The sequence below is a fragment of the Argentina silus genome (genome assembly GCF_951799395.1).
Source record: "Argentina silus genome assembly, chromosome: 6".
Classification (NCBI taxonomy): Eukaryota; Metazoa; Chordata; class Actinopteri; order Argentiniformes; family Argentinidae; genus Argentina; species Argentina silus.
The window spans coordinates 10160406-10177259 of record NC_139660.1 but is presented as its reverse complement, the minus strand read 5'-3'; the positions used below and the strand labels follow the sequence as shown (position 1 = coordinate 10177259).

The following is a 16854-nucleotide window of genomic DNA, read 5'->3' as shown; positions in this document are numbered from 1 at the left end:
CATACCTCTTGAGAATATATACATTCTCGGGTACCTCGTCCAAATCACCATAATCATTATCATCGTCCTTACCTAAATCACCATAATCATTATCATCGTCCTTACCTAAATCACCATAATCATTATCATCGTCCTTACCTAAATCACCATAATCCCCTCTTACAACTTTAAAGATGCTATGCCGAGAGCGATGCTCCTCACTATGTCTTCATTCACTCTTAATTAGTGCAACAGGTATTAGAGAGGAATCACAGCCTGCCTCCCTGTCCCTCAGGTGGAGCAGCCCCAGGGACTTCATTAGACACGGAGGAGGAAATCCAAACGGAAAACCACCTCATCGAATGCCGAAAAGGGGAAGCTCCTATTCATTCATCCATTTATTACATCATGTTGTAGATTATTACCAATTAAGGTGTTTACATTTCCATAAAGGAGCTGCGTCTATGGGAAGCCTATGATTTGGTATTCATTTGATATGGAACAATAGCTGCAAAAGAGTCCCAATGCACATCACACACACATGTACACATGCACGTATGCATGGACACATGCACTTATACAGACACACACATGAAGAAAAGGGTTAGTTTCTTTTTGCAGTTCTTATAGTGACTTTGAAAGCATAATTTCCCTATTATACCTCCAAGATTGTGGATATATCCACATTACAGTATGCAATCACTATATTCCTCCCTGGAGTGGTTTGTCACCTGTCACAAACAGGCTATTCATTTACTAGAGAAGAAATGTAGAAGGGAATAGACAGTCCTGCCAATAAGACCAATTTGTCCTGACAACTGACATGACAAAGGGATGGGAGGCAGGAAAACACTGGCCTGCATGTCAGACGATAATTCAGTGCTGTCAGCTGCTGGAGGAAAGGTCTAACTCCTTGCTCATTAGAGGAGCTATGTACAGAATTCTCTCCTCTACTCTCCTACCATCCCCCAACCACACTTTTTTCTTCACTACATTTTTCATATTTGTTGTCTTCTCCTCTCCTCTCCCCTCCTCTCTTCTCTCCTACCCCCCCCCCCCCCCCCTCACCTGTATCCGTCGATGAAGCTGGCGTTGATGTAGTCAGAGCCCTCCACTCCTCTGATTGGCTGCAGACACACACGGGTGGACTCGAAAGGCATAATGTTCACCAGACGATTCTTGAATTTGTTGCACGGGAGGTTGGCACTGATGAATCTTGAGGTATGTGCTTTGGAATTGGCCAGTTTCTGTGTGAGGGGAAACAGCTGGACAGATGAAGGACATGCCTGGCTCTTTAACAGAGCACTGTGCTATATAACACCAAACCCTCACCCAGAGATGACTGTGCCATAGATTTTCCACAACGCCCACCAGCTACCTCCAGTCTTTGAAAGTGCTAATGCGGCCAATCCCAGCAGCGGCCTGTGTGCGAGCAGGGATGTTGGAGGGCACTGGGGCTAACTCTGTTATTGATGCATGAAAATGTTGAGCTTTGAGCTCCAGCCCCTTTGTTCTCTGACTTCAATGAAAATCCTGATGCTTCTCCTTTAAAACCCATCCTAAGTGTGCCATGCAGACATCAGGGAGTCAAAACAAATGCTTCCACACAAATTTGAGATGGCTGTGCACAGAGATACACAGGCCCATGCCAGCCACCCAACCAAACAAAAACTTCTTAAACCTATCATCTCCCAAAATAGAGGCAGGGTTTTCTGCTGGCTTTGCTGATGATGGGTCCTAATGTGATTCTACTGCAGCGCAAAAGCAAGTGTCAATTTCAGAACTGCTTGTGAAACAAATTTGCAGTGCGCCAAGCATCAAAACCTAATTATACCATTCTGGATTTACAATCATCCTGCTTGCTGAACAAGTCTGATCCACATAATTTGGGTTGTGAAGTGTCCCTTGTGATGCTGGTTACAGCACTTTTGTTTGTTTTTTCAGACCGAGGCAGTGAGGATCTGTGGGACGACTCAAGTGCTGGAGTACAGTAGTGTAGGCCCGTTCCCAGGGTGCATCAGCTTTCCTACCCACTGTGGCTTTATCTGCAGGCTGTTAGATGGTCTGTCTACCCCAACACTCTCTCACTGTATTACCCTCTCTTTCTCTGTCTCTCCCTCCCCTCTCTCTCCCCCTTTCTTCCCCTCTCCCTCTCTCTCAGCCTTTTTCCTCCGGATAAGCCCCTAAACAGAACCATCCTTTTCTGGGAATGAATTATTCTCAGTTTCACAGAATACAGATGAAAATCCCTCCTCCTCACTGTCCTCCCACTGCATCCTCATACACACACATGACACATCCCCTTCCCATCAACTGTACTAACTAACTATTTAAATGCCCCAGTTAGTGACTTTCATTCCTGGATTAGAACTGCTACCTTGAACTCCAGCTCCATGGTGGTGACGGTGTCTCCGGGAGGAACCTGGGTGAGTTTCTGGATGTGGGCGTACAGGTTGCGGGCGGGGACCTCTGTGTTTCCGCAGGTGGCAGCCTCCAGCAGGGCCTCGTGGATGAAGATGTACTGGTCCTCCGTCTGCACCATGTAGTTCCTCTGGGCACGCATGCATGTCACATGACCATAGATATCCACCGACTTCTCATGTTTCATACGCTCCAACATGGCCTCTGTCACGATGAAGCAGCCGGTCCGGCCTACGCCAGCACTGTGGACACACACACACACACACACACACACACACACACACACACACACACACACACACACACACACACACACACACACACACAAACTTACTGTAACTGTAGACAAAGTGACTTTGAATCTACAAAAGTGTGTGTGTGTGTGTGTGTGTGTGTGTGTGTGTGTGTGTGTGTGTGTGTGTGTGTGTGTGTTTGTGTGTGTGTATGTGTGTGTGTGTATGTGTGTGTGTGTGTGATTCTGAGGTGTGATGTGGCATACCTGCAGTGTACCACCATGGGACCGGCGTCAGGGGGGTTGCAGGCCTTGACCCTGCGCAGGAAAGCCAGGGTGGGGGTAGGGTACTCAGGCACACCGTGGTCCGGCCAGGCCATGAACTGGAACTGCCTCACCTCTCTCTTCTCACTGGAGCCGTTCTGTTATAGTAGGAGAGGGACACAAACTGATTACCTCATAGATACACATATGTGGACACAAGACCAAGATCCCTGCCCTCTCGGGCTTGTCACACTTTTGCTACATTCTTACCTTATAGAGGGCAAAGGTACGGACGCTGTAGGTAGCCAGCTCCACAGTGTCCAACATGGTCACCTGGATCATCCCATAGGTCTCCGTTCCCCGACTGGGCCAGTACTGGTCACACTTCACCTGCACACACACGCACGCACGCACGCACGCACGCACGCACGCACGCACGCACGCACGCACGCACGCACACACACACACACACACACACACACACACACACACACACAGTTAGAGGTATAGGACAGGGGCTGAGTTAGAGGTATAGGACAGGGGCTGAGTTAGAGGTATAGGACAGGGGCTGAGTTAGAGGTATAGGACAGGGGCTGAGTTAGAGGTATAGGACAGGGGCTGAGTTAGAGGTATAGGACAGGGGCTGAGTTAGAGGTAGAGGACAGGGGCTGAGTTAGAGGTATAGAAAGGAAGTGCATGGGTCTGGGAGGGTGTGGACAGCTTGAGCTGCTTCCGCTCCACTGTGTCAGCCACCATGTCCTGGAGGGAGAGAGGAGGAGAGGGACAGCGGAAAAGAGGGACAGCCAGCTGGGGATCAGGCCTGGCTTTAGGGGAGTCAGGGACAGAGTGTGCCAGCCAGGCCAGGGGGACTCTGGCAGGGGCCTAACAGATGGGGGCCTTACGCTACTACAACTCAGGCAAGGGGGGTCATGTCCATGGGGGTTTTGGTCACAGTGGCTAGAGCTCTGCAGCCTAGAGTGTGACTGGTGTCTCTTTCTACTCCACACTACAGGACCATTGGTTAGGGCACTGTGGAAGAACAGCCTGGTGGACAGCAGGGTCACCACCTGGACACATCATTCCACTGGAGTTCCCCTCCCTGTACAGCCAAGAGCTGTCTGAGCAGAGGGTCACAACAAACCTGCCAAAAATATGCTCAAAGTAAACATGACTGGTTCATTTTCAACCCAGACATTTTGTACTTGTTTCATATAAATTTTAGTTTAGGTGATGTTTCGATCTGTTTACAGGGACATTTCACCACACTAAACCAGGATTAGCTAAGACTAGGAATGGCTGCCCCTGACATTATTGAAGGCTCCTGTTCTCTAGTTGCTCGGTGGAACAGAACAGACAGGTGGTCACACTCAAGCGGGTGTGACTGTGTTCCCCAAGGTCAGCTGCTATGGACGCATGACTTCCTGTATAGAGTTGGTCTAGTAGGTCCATACTTTAATTTCCTTTCCTTTGAGACTCATACCTGGGTCAGACATAGAGGACACAGTATTTGGATGTTATACCAACAAACATCTGACTGTGGTGACGACACACTAGGTTCAAAAGGGCATCTCATATTGAATTGACCCTTTGTCTGAGCGGAGACAGATGTGATATTAAGTTTGTCTGGAAGCTGATGAACTCTGTCACAACTAATAAAGGAGTGACAGTGTGGTACCCTGTTGTGCCCTTTAGTTCCACAGTTATTGACCGTGTGAGTGAAGGTGTAGCAGGAGACACCCCTGCTCTTCCACACATTTCCCCTCTCTTGCTGCCATCTTGCAGCCTCAGTTATTCCCTGTGTCCAAACATCCACACAGATGAACCTCACACCTCCTGCCCATTAGAGGCCCAGGGTGAGACTGCTGGGATTGTTCATATGATGTGATGTAAATGTGAGTGGAGGGTCAATGTCAGTGCAAGGTGGATTGGGGGTCAGGATGTGTGTGTGTGTGTGTGTGTGTGTGTGTGTGTGTGTGTGTGTGTGTGTGTGTGTGTGTGTGTGTGTGTGTGTGTGTGTGTCCATACGGGGTGTTTGTGTTCAGCGGCACTCACTCTGGACTTCTCCTCTAGTCTGGTCATCATGACGATGGTATTAGTCCTCTGCTCCCACACCATCCTCCAGAAGTCACTCAGCGTCTCTGGCAAGGGGCCTTGCGTAGCGATGTAGGCGTTCTGCTTGCGGTAGCCGTCGATGTAGTTGGCATTGATGTAGTCGCTACCTGGCACTCCTGCGTGGAGGAATGTTATTAAACATTACCAGGCCGGCGGGGTATCAGGCGCCTCCACCCCAGCATGACATGATCACACGCAGCACAGCACATTAGAGAGAGAGACGCCTTCATAAGCAGTCAACAGCAAGCCTGTATTTACATCTATGACACCAGACACTGCCAGGAGTGATGGAGAAGTGTTGTCAGATCTGGGGATGGGTTTATGAGATATATTGTGATGATAATGACTTTGTGATTAGAATTGGTCTCTCACCGTCTACAGGGGTGAGGATGACCCTGGAGTGGTCATAGGCGATGACGTTTGCATAGCGGTTCTTTGGCTTGTTGACCTCCAGGTTGGAGTGCTCCCAGGTGAACTGCTGGCCAGGATCAATAGACTGAGAGAGAGAATAAAGAGACAGAAAGAGAGGGGTTAGACAGGGTGAGAGAGAGGAGAGAGAAAACAAGAGAGAGAGAGAACTTAATGTAATCTTCACTGTAATGTTTTCGAAACTCAATAGTCTTGCAGTGCTTTGCGAGGAAGTTGTCTATATCAATGGTTCAGCCTAATTGCGGTTCCAAGACACAGTTCCTATCCTATTCAGCATGTGCTCTGTAATAGGAGCAGCCTTACATGACCCCTCAGCACTCTGGGTTCACATTGGCCAGTTTGTACAGTCAGAGAAGCACCTGTCGGCCATCGCTCTACCACCTCAGTGCAACATAATGGCCAAGGAGAGCTGCAGTGATGTAATCAGATCACAGAGGTCTACAAAGCAGAAGCAGGAAAGAGAAGCTCTTTGTCAGCGTTCCTGAATGTTTCCAAGCTGAGGGTCATGACCTCCAGTCCCCCACCCTGACTCAAAGAGAGCACATGAACCTTCTACCTCCACAATGTTACACTAGCACATTGTAGTCCAGCAGGTAAGAAGGACTCAATTGTATATATACAGTTAGGTCCATATATATTTGGACTCTGACACAATTTTTGTTATTTTAGCTGTTTACCAAAACATATTCAAGTTACAGTTATATATGAATATGGGCATAAAGTGCAGACTCTCAGCTTTAATTTGAGGGTATTCACATCCAAATTGGAGGAAGGGTTTAGGAATTACAGCTCTTTAATATGTAGCCCCCTCTTTTTCAAGGGACCAAAAGTAATTGGACAATTGACTCAAAAGCAGTTTCATGGACATGTGTGGGCTATTCCTTTGTTATTTCTTTATCAGTTAAGCAGGTAAAAGGTCTGAGTTGATTCCAAGTGTGGAAGCTGTTGCTGTGAACGCACAACATGCGGTCAAAGGAGCTCTCAATGCAAGTGAAACAGGCCATCCTTACGCTGCAAAAACAAAAAAATCCATCAGAGAGATAACGGCAACATTAGGAGTGGCCAAATCAACAGTTTGGTACATTCTGAGAGAAAAAGAACGCACTGGTGAGCTCGGCAACACAAAAAGGCCTGAATGTCCACGGAAGACAACAGTGGTGGATGATCGCAGGATCCTTCACATGGTAAAGAAAATTCCCTTCACAACATCTAGCCAAGTGAAGAACACTCTCCAGGAGGTAGGCATATCATTATCCAAGTCTACCATGAAGAGAAGACTTCACAAGAACCATTCATAAGCCTCAAGAATAGAAAGGCCAGATTAGACTTTGCCAAAAAACATCTAAAAAAGCCAGCCCAGTTCTGGAACAGCATTCTTTGGACAGATGAAACTAAGATCAACCTGTACCAGCATGATGGGAAGAATATGGAGAAGGCTTGGAACTGATCATGGTCTGAAGCATACCACATCATCTATAAAACACAGTGGAGGCAGTGTGATGGCATGGGCATGCATGTCTTCCAATGGCACTGGGTCACTAGTGTTTATTGATGATGTGACAGAAGACAGAAGCAGCCGGATGAATTCTGAAGTGTTTAGGGATATACTGTCTGCTCAGATTCAGCCAAATTCAGCAAAGTTGGTTGGACGGTGCTTCACAGTACAGATGGACAATGACCCAAAATATACTGCAAAAGCAACCCAGGAGTTTTTTGAGGCAAAGAAGTGGAATATTCTGCAATGAGCCTGATCTTAACCTGCTCGAGCATGCATTTCACTTGCTGAAGACAAAACTAAAGGCAGAAAAACCCATGAACAAACAACAACTGAAGACAGCTGCAGTAAAGGCCTGGCAAAGCATCACAAAGGAGGAAACCCAGCATTTGGTGATGTCCATGGGTTCCAGACTTCAGGCAGCCATTGCCTGCAAAGGATTCTCGACAAAGTATTAAAAATGAACATTTTATTTATGATCATGTTAATTTGTCCAATTACATTTGAGCCCCTGAAAATAGGGGACTGTGTATAAAAATGGTTGCAATTCCTAAACGTTTCATACAATATTTTTGTTCAACCCCTTGAATTAAAGCTGAAAGTCTGCACTTCGCATCTCGAACGTTTCATTTCAAATCCATTGTGGTGGCGTACAGAGCCAAAATTATGAAAATTATGTCACTGTCCAAATATTTCCGGACCTAACTGTATATACATATACAATATCTCACACTATTGCAAGCCAATACATCTCATACTACTGTAACTAGATAAGGAAGAACTTAATGGAAGATGGTTTCGAGCGACAAATGTATGAAGTTGACATGTCGTTATTTCATAATGGAGAAAATTCTTTATTAGGAGTAGATGTCAAGGTAGTACTCAGCATGGGACATACAGTGTAGGAGTCAGCCATGAGGCATGGGATAGGTTAGCTATGTATGTTGATGATTCATCTGAGCTTATTGATCCTTGGCACTGGACAAACTCCCTCTTCCAGCGGAATAATGACAAGCAGTATATTGTTATTCATTATTGACCTTTCTGCTCTGACCACTGATCTGACATTATCTGAAAAACATACGCATACACAAACACTTCTCTCTCCCTTCAGCTCCCTCACTTGCTCCCTCCCCCGCCCTCTCTATCACAAACACAAACACACACACACACACACACACACACACACACACACACACACACACACACACACACACACACACACACACACACACACACGCACACACACACACACACACAAAAAGAGGCTGAAATAGACTGTAATATCCTGCTGGTTTTCCACCTGACTGGCTGGGCAGGCGTGTTGGCCCCAGTCTGCTGCAGATAATAATGACAATGGTGTGAGAGGTTGAGCGCACATCTTATTTAACAGCCTGTTAGGTAAAGCTTCCACTGCGTCGCACTGACAAATCACACACATTACTACTAATGTGCTGTGCTGACGTGAATATCAGTTACCGTGTATGTCACTGTAATCACGCTCACAGTGCCGCAGTTCCGTTCCCCAAAAACAAAACAGGTACCTACAGTAAGAAGACAAAAGCCAAGAGGGGCCCGCACCATGTGTATCTCTGTGCACCAGAGATACCATGCTTACATTTGACAGAGGATGAATTACCATAGGCAAGGAAAATTGACTTTGCATCATCACACATTTGAAGAACCCCCCTGTTTTTGACTTGCCTCATCCTAACCAGCGTGGTGATAATCATTCTGAAGTAGATCCTGCATTTCAGCACATATCCTCCCATTGCTCATCGTACTCGACTAAGTATATTGCCTCCTTTATCTTAATCTCCACATATAAGCTACTGCTTTAATTAGTACTTACAAAGGGAGGCAAATGTGTGTCGCACCAACCGTAACTACATTCAGATGTAAATAAAACATGCTTAATTCAACAGCTTCACAGAGCTACACAGAACACACACACACACACACACACACACACACACACACACACACACACACACACACACACACACACACACACATCAGGGTGACTCAGCCCCTCTGGTCCATCTGTTCCAGGACTGGGTGGGGGGATGAATGTGTGGATCAATGTCGGCTGACAGTCTGTCTGGGTGAGTGGCTGAAAGACATTGTTTGCTGTATTTCTCATAGACACAACAGAGGGATGCACCTGCCGACTCCACAATAAGCCTCCAATTCTCTCCCTAGGAGCCTGAGATGTGCTGTTATTTATGCCACCTGTCTGCAGATCCAGCAGGGGAAAAACAGCCACATGGGCGCAGTGCAACGCACCAGAAATGTTAAAGAGCCCATCATTCCCTCTGTCTGAGTGACGCTGTGGTACTTAAAGAGCGCCTCCATTCTTCAGATGATATCCTAATCGAGTGAGGCACATTAGGACGTGATTTTGTCTGGTGAAAAGCCTGATTAACACCTGTTGTCGTCTCTGTGTGTATATTACCAGCCAAGCGGTGATATAAATTATCTGCAAGTCCCTATCCTGAATTTGTCATCACTGGCTGAGTTTTCTCTCCCAGAGCATATGGCCTTCCTTCCTCTGCGTCAGTGTGTGTGTGTGTGTGTGTGTGTGTGTGTGTGTGTGTGTGTGTGTGTCTGTGTGTGTGTGTGTGTGTGTGTGTGTGTGTGTGTGTGTGTCTGTGTCTGTGTCTGTGTCTGTGTCTGTGTCTGTGTGTGTGTGTGTGTGTGTGTGTGTGTGTGTGTGTGTGTGTGTCTGTGTCTGTGTCTGTGTCTGTGTCTGTGTCTGTGTCTGTGTATGTGTCTGTGTCTGTGTGCGTGTGTTGCCCATGCAGACCAGATTAGGAATCCTATTTTAGCTATTTCTAACCAATGTTTCTATTCACCTTTGAAAGACAAACATGGATACAGCCTGGGTTTTTGTCCAAACCACAAATACTCTACTATTAATAGAATAAGCAGTTCAGGGAACATAACAACAACATAATTAACTAAAATAGACAATGGACTATAGCAAAACAAATAGAAAACATTGGGTATTAAAACTATATGTGTGTTTAACTACATGTCCCATTCATTAGTCTCAGGGTTATCATAAACCCTTTTCTAGATGACAGTGTAGAAGTGTAGAGTAGAGTCCAGTATACTAACTGCTATAAGAACTAGACCTTTATTTCTATTTCAGATTTCCATCTGAAAGGGGAGTGTCACTTACATTTACATTACATTTATGGCATTTAGTAGATGCTTTTATCCAAAGTGACTTACAACAAATACAGTTGTTTAAGTAAGTGAATCATCTATCCATCAGTCATCATAAGATAAAGTAACTGAGTAGTGCGGCTGCTGCATCCACATAGAGGCGGCGGTGCCAGGCGGCCAGCCAAGGTGGAAGAGCGGAGTGATCGGGCAGGGTTTTGGGGGCTGACCATTGCTTGCAAGTAGGGAGGTGCTGTTCCCTTTGCCGCCCGGTAGGCGAGCACCAGGGTCTTGAATCTCATGCGAGCTGCTCCTGGGAGCCAGTGAAGGGTGCGGAGGAGGGGAGTGACATGGGAGAATTTGGGGAGATTGAACACCAGATGGGCGGCAGCGTTCTCGGTGAGCTGCAGAGGCCTGATGGTGGAGGCGGGGAGACCGGCCAAGAGTGTGTTGCAGAAGTCAAGGCTTACTCTTCAGATTGATTAGACTAGATAATACATCTAACCTAGTCTTAACTTTATTTGTAATAAATTAAAGACACTTACTGTACTTCGAGGACTGCTACACTTTGAGTGGTGATGACTACAGTATATTACTATTATGCTAATCAAGGTTGTGATGGACGTTATCTGCAGTATATGCAGTGGCATTCAGCACAGGCACCAATCACAGAGCCACTTATCCGTCAGATCTAACAAGCTGTGAAAAGCCTTGACTGCTCTCATTTAAATAGAGCCATTATGAACCTTTAATTTCATGCCCTGATGCTCGGAGATAAGCTAACATGATGAGGTAATAGCTCCTATGTATAAAAGTGGGGGTGTGTGTGCGCGTGTGTGTGTGCGTGTGCGTGTATGTGTGCATGCTTGCATGTGCGTGAAAACGAATTGACTGAGAACCCTGAAACAGAAAATAAACACAACGCATTGAAGCTTTCCCGTCGACCTTAGCGGAAACTCTCCTCGTCAATATTGCTGAGGTAGTGAGGTGCCTGAAACCCAGTTCCACCCACTTCATCTGACACCCTGTTCTCTTGTCTGAACACTCTCGTCATTCTGAGCAGTTACAAACTAGCAAACAAAACAGCTCTACTGTTCACTACTTCCCAACACATTGAATGAAAACAGGAAAAGGCAGAAAAGTTGATCTAGGTGCTGTTTTATAATTAATATGGCTCCCCCCTCCCCTCCTCTCAGAGTAAACAGTGCACCCATCTGTCCTGCTTTATCCGCTCCGAAATTCACCACTTTAAATGTAAATTACCTCCCTTTGTAGGACATCAACAAGCCATAATCCCTCACTGGCTTTTACAGTAGGTAAGTGCAGTGGAATAATATTCTTGGAAGGGAGGGATAGAATTCATGCATACTTTAGTAGTATCCTTTTACCATCCCTGAACCTTTCACAGAGTGAAGGTAAGCCTGACAGGAACCTGAGCATAGCTTATTAGCTTAATAGCTTATTGAAAAACAAAATAATAATGTTTGATTTGGACACCTAATAGATTCAACTGTATATACATTGGGGTGGGGTGGGGTCAATGATAAAGTCCAATTCCCAGAATCATCAACAAGGTCTACTGAATACTAATTTGCCCATGTCTATACCTTGACTCCATTGATCACTGATTATTGTCTATACTGTAATACACCTCTCTGGAGTACAGAGCTAGATGTGGTGTTCTAAGTGGTCAGATGGACAGTGCAGAGAAGAAGTTACCTCGTACTCCTGGGAGAAGTGGAGGCTGTCGTTGGCCTTCAGGCGCTCAATGTGTTCGGCCAGGTCAGTCGTGGAGATGGCCGGGTGTTCCCTCATCCCTGTTGGAGAGAGGAAGAGGTGGTGAATACAATCACACACACACACACACACACACACACACACACACACACACACACACACACACACACACACGCACACACACACACACACACACACACACACATTGCACACACACACGCGCGCGCAAACACACATGCACAAACAGTGAGAAATGCAACCAGAGAGCTGATTCATGTGCAATCACAAAGCACATAGCTAATTGAGAGTGGTGATATGGAAAGTGTGTGTACAATAGTGAGAGAGATCGAGAGAGAGAGAGGGAGATCGAGAGAGAGAGAAGGGGTGATATCTAACTGTAGCTCTACAACACAATGCTGTGGTCACTCGTGTGATGTGAGTGAGTGAGTGAGTGAGTGAGTGAGCACTGATTGGTTGGCTGTAGCCCACAGCAGCACAAGTGTGAGTGGGAGGGGTTAGTGAGGAGGAGTGGGACATCAACAGTATCTCGTTACTCTAAATAGAACAACAGGTCACTCTCCCATGAGCTGCCCTTGAGAGAGGCTAGATGACATCACAAATCTGAAACAATATTCGTTCATAATTGATACGTAATATTTAGTTATAAAAAGAACCAGCCACAAAGCAAAATCCAGCACACAGTTGTTGCCTGGAAATCTAATTATCCGAAGAGTGAAACATCAAATACAAAACTTTTCAACACAACACATACTGTATATCCATCTCTTTCAGAGGAAAAAGAGCTTAGGGCTTCAAAAGATCAATCGATGTAGGGACAACCATTCAGCTTGGCTTTGCCCCCAAAGCAATATGACAATATTATCCCCAATAAGACACAACAGAGAACAGACACAACAGCACTAAAACAACAAACAAACACAAGTACAAATGCAGTAACGATGGCTTCAGAGATCAAATATTCTTCACATTGCAACACTCAAGTTATGAATTTGATTAAATTCACAGCTTATTGTAACTGCTTTATCATCTAATTAGATTACTATGACATATCTTAACCCCTGTCCTCTCCCTTTAACCTCTCAACGCCCACAGCCATCCAACCAAACACTCTGGATAGTTCTCAGCTGTGACAGTTGTGATGGCCAGCCTGCGGAGAGGAAGTGAATGAGGTGGTGGGGTGGGGGGTGGTGTCCAGTGACTGAGCTACAAATCAAACTTGTCATACAGACACACTGCAGCTAGCACAAGCTGAGATGGCCTTGATGACACACAGAAAACAGCAGTGGAATAGAGGAGGGAGGAGAGATGGAGGGAGAGGGTGGGAGGGAGGAGAGATGGAGGGAGAGGGTGTGAGGGAGGAGAGATGGAGGAAGAGGGTGGGAGGGAGGAGAGATGGAGGGAGAGGGTGGGAGGGAGGAGAGATGGAGGGAGAGGGTGGGAGGGAGGAGAGATGGAGGAAGAGGGTGGGAGGGAGGAGAGATGGAGGGAGAGGGTGGGAGGGAGGAGAGATGGAGGGAGAGGGTGGGAGGGAGGAGAGATGGAGGAAGAGGGTGGGAGGGAGGAGAGATGGAGGGAGAGGGTGGGAGGGAGGAGAGATGGAGGGAGAGGGTGGGAGGGAGGAGAGATGGAGGAAGAGGGTGGGAGGGAGGAGAGATGGAGGGAGAGGGTGGGAGGGAGGAGAGATGGAGGGAGAGGGTGGGAGGGAGGAGAGATGGAGGAAGAGGGTGGGAGGGAGGAGAGATGGAGGAAGAGGGTGGGAGGGAGGAGAGATGGAGGAAGAGGGTGGGAGGGAGGAGAGATGGAGGGTGATCGTTCCACCTCAGCTCACAAAAGTAACAACATCACAGCACATCCAGGGGTTTGGGTGACCCTTCTTTCACACTGCCACTTTGAGGTTTGGCTTAAGCTGGATACATATTGTTGTTTGTGTAAGCTGTGATGTTGCAACCCGTGAAACTGATGTAGAGTGACCCAGAGAATATGAGAGAACAGAAATAATGAGAGAGAGAGAGAGAGAGAGAGAGAGAGAGAAATAGAGTGAGAGAGAAGAAGGGGTGAGATAGAAACAGATAAAAAAAAAAAAAACTATTAGAGAGATAAAGAAAAGGAGAGGGATGGGGAGAGACTCAAATAGGTAGAAAACACAGGAGGAATGGAAACTAACTTGGAGTGTTCGGGCAACTGGGGGCACTGGAACCTGCGGGGAGAAGATGGGGTAGATGGGTAATATTCAACAACAAGTATCAGAGGGATCATCCACGTTAAAGAGGCAAGATGAAAGAGAAGAGGGAGCACAGGGTAGATCAGGATCAGAGAGACAGTACAGAGATACCGTACAGAGAAGACCAAGGCTCTGTAGATAGATACTACAGCCTTGAGAGAGCCTGATTCTTATGCCCACTGTGGAATTAGAACAGTCCTCACACATTCAGCCTGTCTGTCCATGTACGTACTGGAAGTGCTGTCCACATATGTCAGTGCTACCCATAGATCAAAGGCCCCACTTTTTCTTTACTAAGGAACTAAGATAGTAATTGTCCAACATACACAATTGAAGGTATACTGTATTTGATCTTGACTGGGTACTGAAAATTTAGACACAGCTTTGAGGAGTGAACTGAGCTTTTTAGAACACCAGCCGCCTGGCGGGTCTTCATTGTGTTCAAGAAGGACACCAAGGGGTATGAGCCAAATTAGTCAAAGTACCTGCCTCTATTTGTGTAAACAACATCTGCCAAATCCCCCCCATTGATAAGAAATTTACAAGCTGACTATTAAATAGGAAACAACAAAGAACCCCCCCCCCCCTCCCCAAAGACAAGCTATGTGATGGATCTAGCTTCAAAAACACCCACAGAGTGAAAAGAGAAAAGAGAAGAGACAGAGGGGGAGAGAGAGGGAGGGGGGGTAAAAACATAGAAAGAGGAATGAGAGGGAGATAGAAGAGATGGAGAGTTAGAGCAGAGACAGGGGGAAAGAAACGAATAGAAAGGAAGAGCACACATAGGGGTAGAGAGCAAGTTAGGAAAGGTCCTCTCCTGTGAGTCTGTTGGCTTTATTCCTGTGCTGGGTTCAAAGCTCAGGACTCTCCACAATGCTTTCAGCAGCACTGTTTAATTACTGTCCAGGGTCAGTGCAGCCTGCAAGGGGTGGCCTGTTACCAAGCAAACTCTGTCTCTGTCACTTTCCTTCACTGTGAGATGAGAGAGGACACCTACCCGGGTATTACACTAGCCCCATGTTAACTATTTTACTTGAACACGAATCCACCAACATACAGTAATCAAGGTTGTGCTGTGAGTTAGATTTAATGACATCTTCTTGAAAAATGGTTGCATACACATTTCCTAGGGACTTCATCATAGTTTAGTTTATGTAGGGGAGAGTGAAAGAGGGTGACCCCTGGCTGCTACAGTAACTAGTGGTCAGATTTACACCTTGTTTGAGACTTGGAAAGACATTGGAAACATTTCAGCATGGCTGAAATTGTAATCTGGATGAGTGAGTCTGTGTCAGTGAGTGTGTGTGTGTGTCTGCTAGTGTGTGAGTTGATGTGAGCTTATGTGCGCGTGGGACCATACTTTACCTTGTGTCTGGTAGTTGAGTCTCCTCATCTCCACAGGGTCTGAGGAGTGGGCCAGCAGTGAGTCCTTAACCCCAGCTGAGTGCTCATCCTTGGCTGAGGGAGAGGCTCGCTTCCTGGGGAGACAAGCAGAAAATGATGAGAGGAACCCCAAACACACACATAGCAGCAGCGCACTAGCTGTGCAAGTCAACCCCGAATTACAAATTGACAACCAGACTCAAAACCAAAATGACAGTGCTGTACAATTGTGACGAAGGGAATAAGCATTTTTCTTTAGTGAATTAGTATGCCATTCCCCAGGTGAGGCCTTTTGTGTGTGGAGTGCCCACTTCAGTGTCTCCACAGCTGGATGTAAAGTGGTGACATAGTTTTGGGTTGCACTCATTAAAACCTCTAATTTCACCGATATGAATGTGTGAAAACAAACAGGCGGAGCAATTAGCGGATCAGCCGGGTGACAGAGAGGCTGGCTAATTGCAGCAGTGGAGAGAGAGAGAGAGCGCATCTGGTGGAGGTGTCTTAGTCCCTATGTGCCATGTCTCCTAATCCTAGCATGCTTACTGATGTCTTAGCGTTGCCATGTTACAGCTGCCACGCTAATGCGCTAAAGTGCTATCACTCCGACATGTCTCTGAGTGCATGGCTGAGTGCTGGTGTCTCAGGGGTGGATGTATTATTAGTGTTGCCATGCAGGCATGGCTTAGGGATGTATCAGTCATGTTTGCCCTAAACTTAGAGATGGAGGGCATTGCAGAGATGAAGCTAAAGGATGGAGGCATGAAATAAGGGTGAGAAGCCCTTTGTTATTTTCACTATATTGCCAAGGGAACATAATTCTTTTTTAACTGCAAGTTTGGCATTTACTTTCAAAGGCAGTGCTGCAGGTGTGTGTGGGTGGATGGTTGAGGAAGAAACAACAGACTTGGATGTCTCAGATATGATTACTCTGAGAGACAGATCAACAGGATCTGTTAACTCTGCACTCAAAGCTTGCTGTGAGCGCCACACACAAACACATGCCTGCACACGCACGCACACACACACACACACACACACAGACACGCCCACGCACACACATGCGCATACACATGCCCACGCACACCCACCCACCACACACACACACACACACACACACACACACACACACACACACACACACACACACACACACACACACACACACACACACACACACACACTGTCAAAACTCAGATATGGCTCCTGAAAAATGCTCAGCAGCACACAACTGAAAGACATGGCGTGTGTTCTTGGCAGTGTAACAGAAACAAAGAGCATGTCAATCTGTCACTTCACATCAATGGCATCAGTCAACTCTGAGGGGTTTGACCCAAAAGCAGATGTTTGAGCAGTGTGACAGCTTAGCCAGGGCGGTTGTAAAGCAGTGTAAAA

General features: G+C 46.5%; 1 protein-coding gene across 4 annotated transcripts in view; it reads right to left on the bottom strand.

Annotated features, from left to right (window-relative positions):
* Positions 1–16854, bottom strand: part of ptprfa (protein tyrosine phosphatase receptor type Fa) — a 117221-nt gene that overhangs the window by 4530 nt on the left and 95837 nt on the right. For 2 of the 4 annotated variants that reach the window (XM_083671685.1, XM_083671686.1), the window contains 9 exons: positions 15445–15557; positions 14023–14055; positions 11820–11917; positions 5381–5504; positions 4949–5124; positions 3167–3286; positions 2900–3054; positions 2357–2642; positions 1048–1226 (listed from right to left, as the gene is read on the bottom strand). In XM_083671685.1, coding sequence (XP_083527811.1) covers positions 1048–1226; positions 2357–2642; positions 2900–3054; positions 3167–3286; positions 4949–5124; positions 5381–5504; positions 11820–11917; positions 14023–14055; positions 15445–15557 — 1284 coding nt within the window. The remainder of the gene's footprint in view (positions 1–1047; positions 1227–2356; positions 2643–2899; positions 3055–3166; positions 3287–4948; positions 5125–5380; positions 5505–11819; positions 11918–14022; positions 14056–15444; positions 15558–16854) is intronic. The other 2 variants (XM_083671687.1, XM_083671688.1) reach the window with 1 other exon arrangement.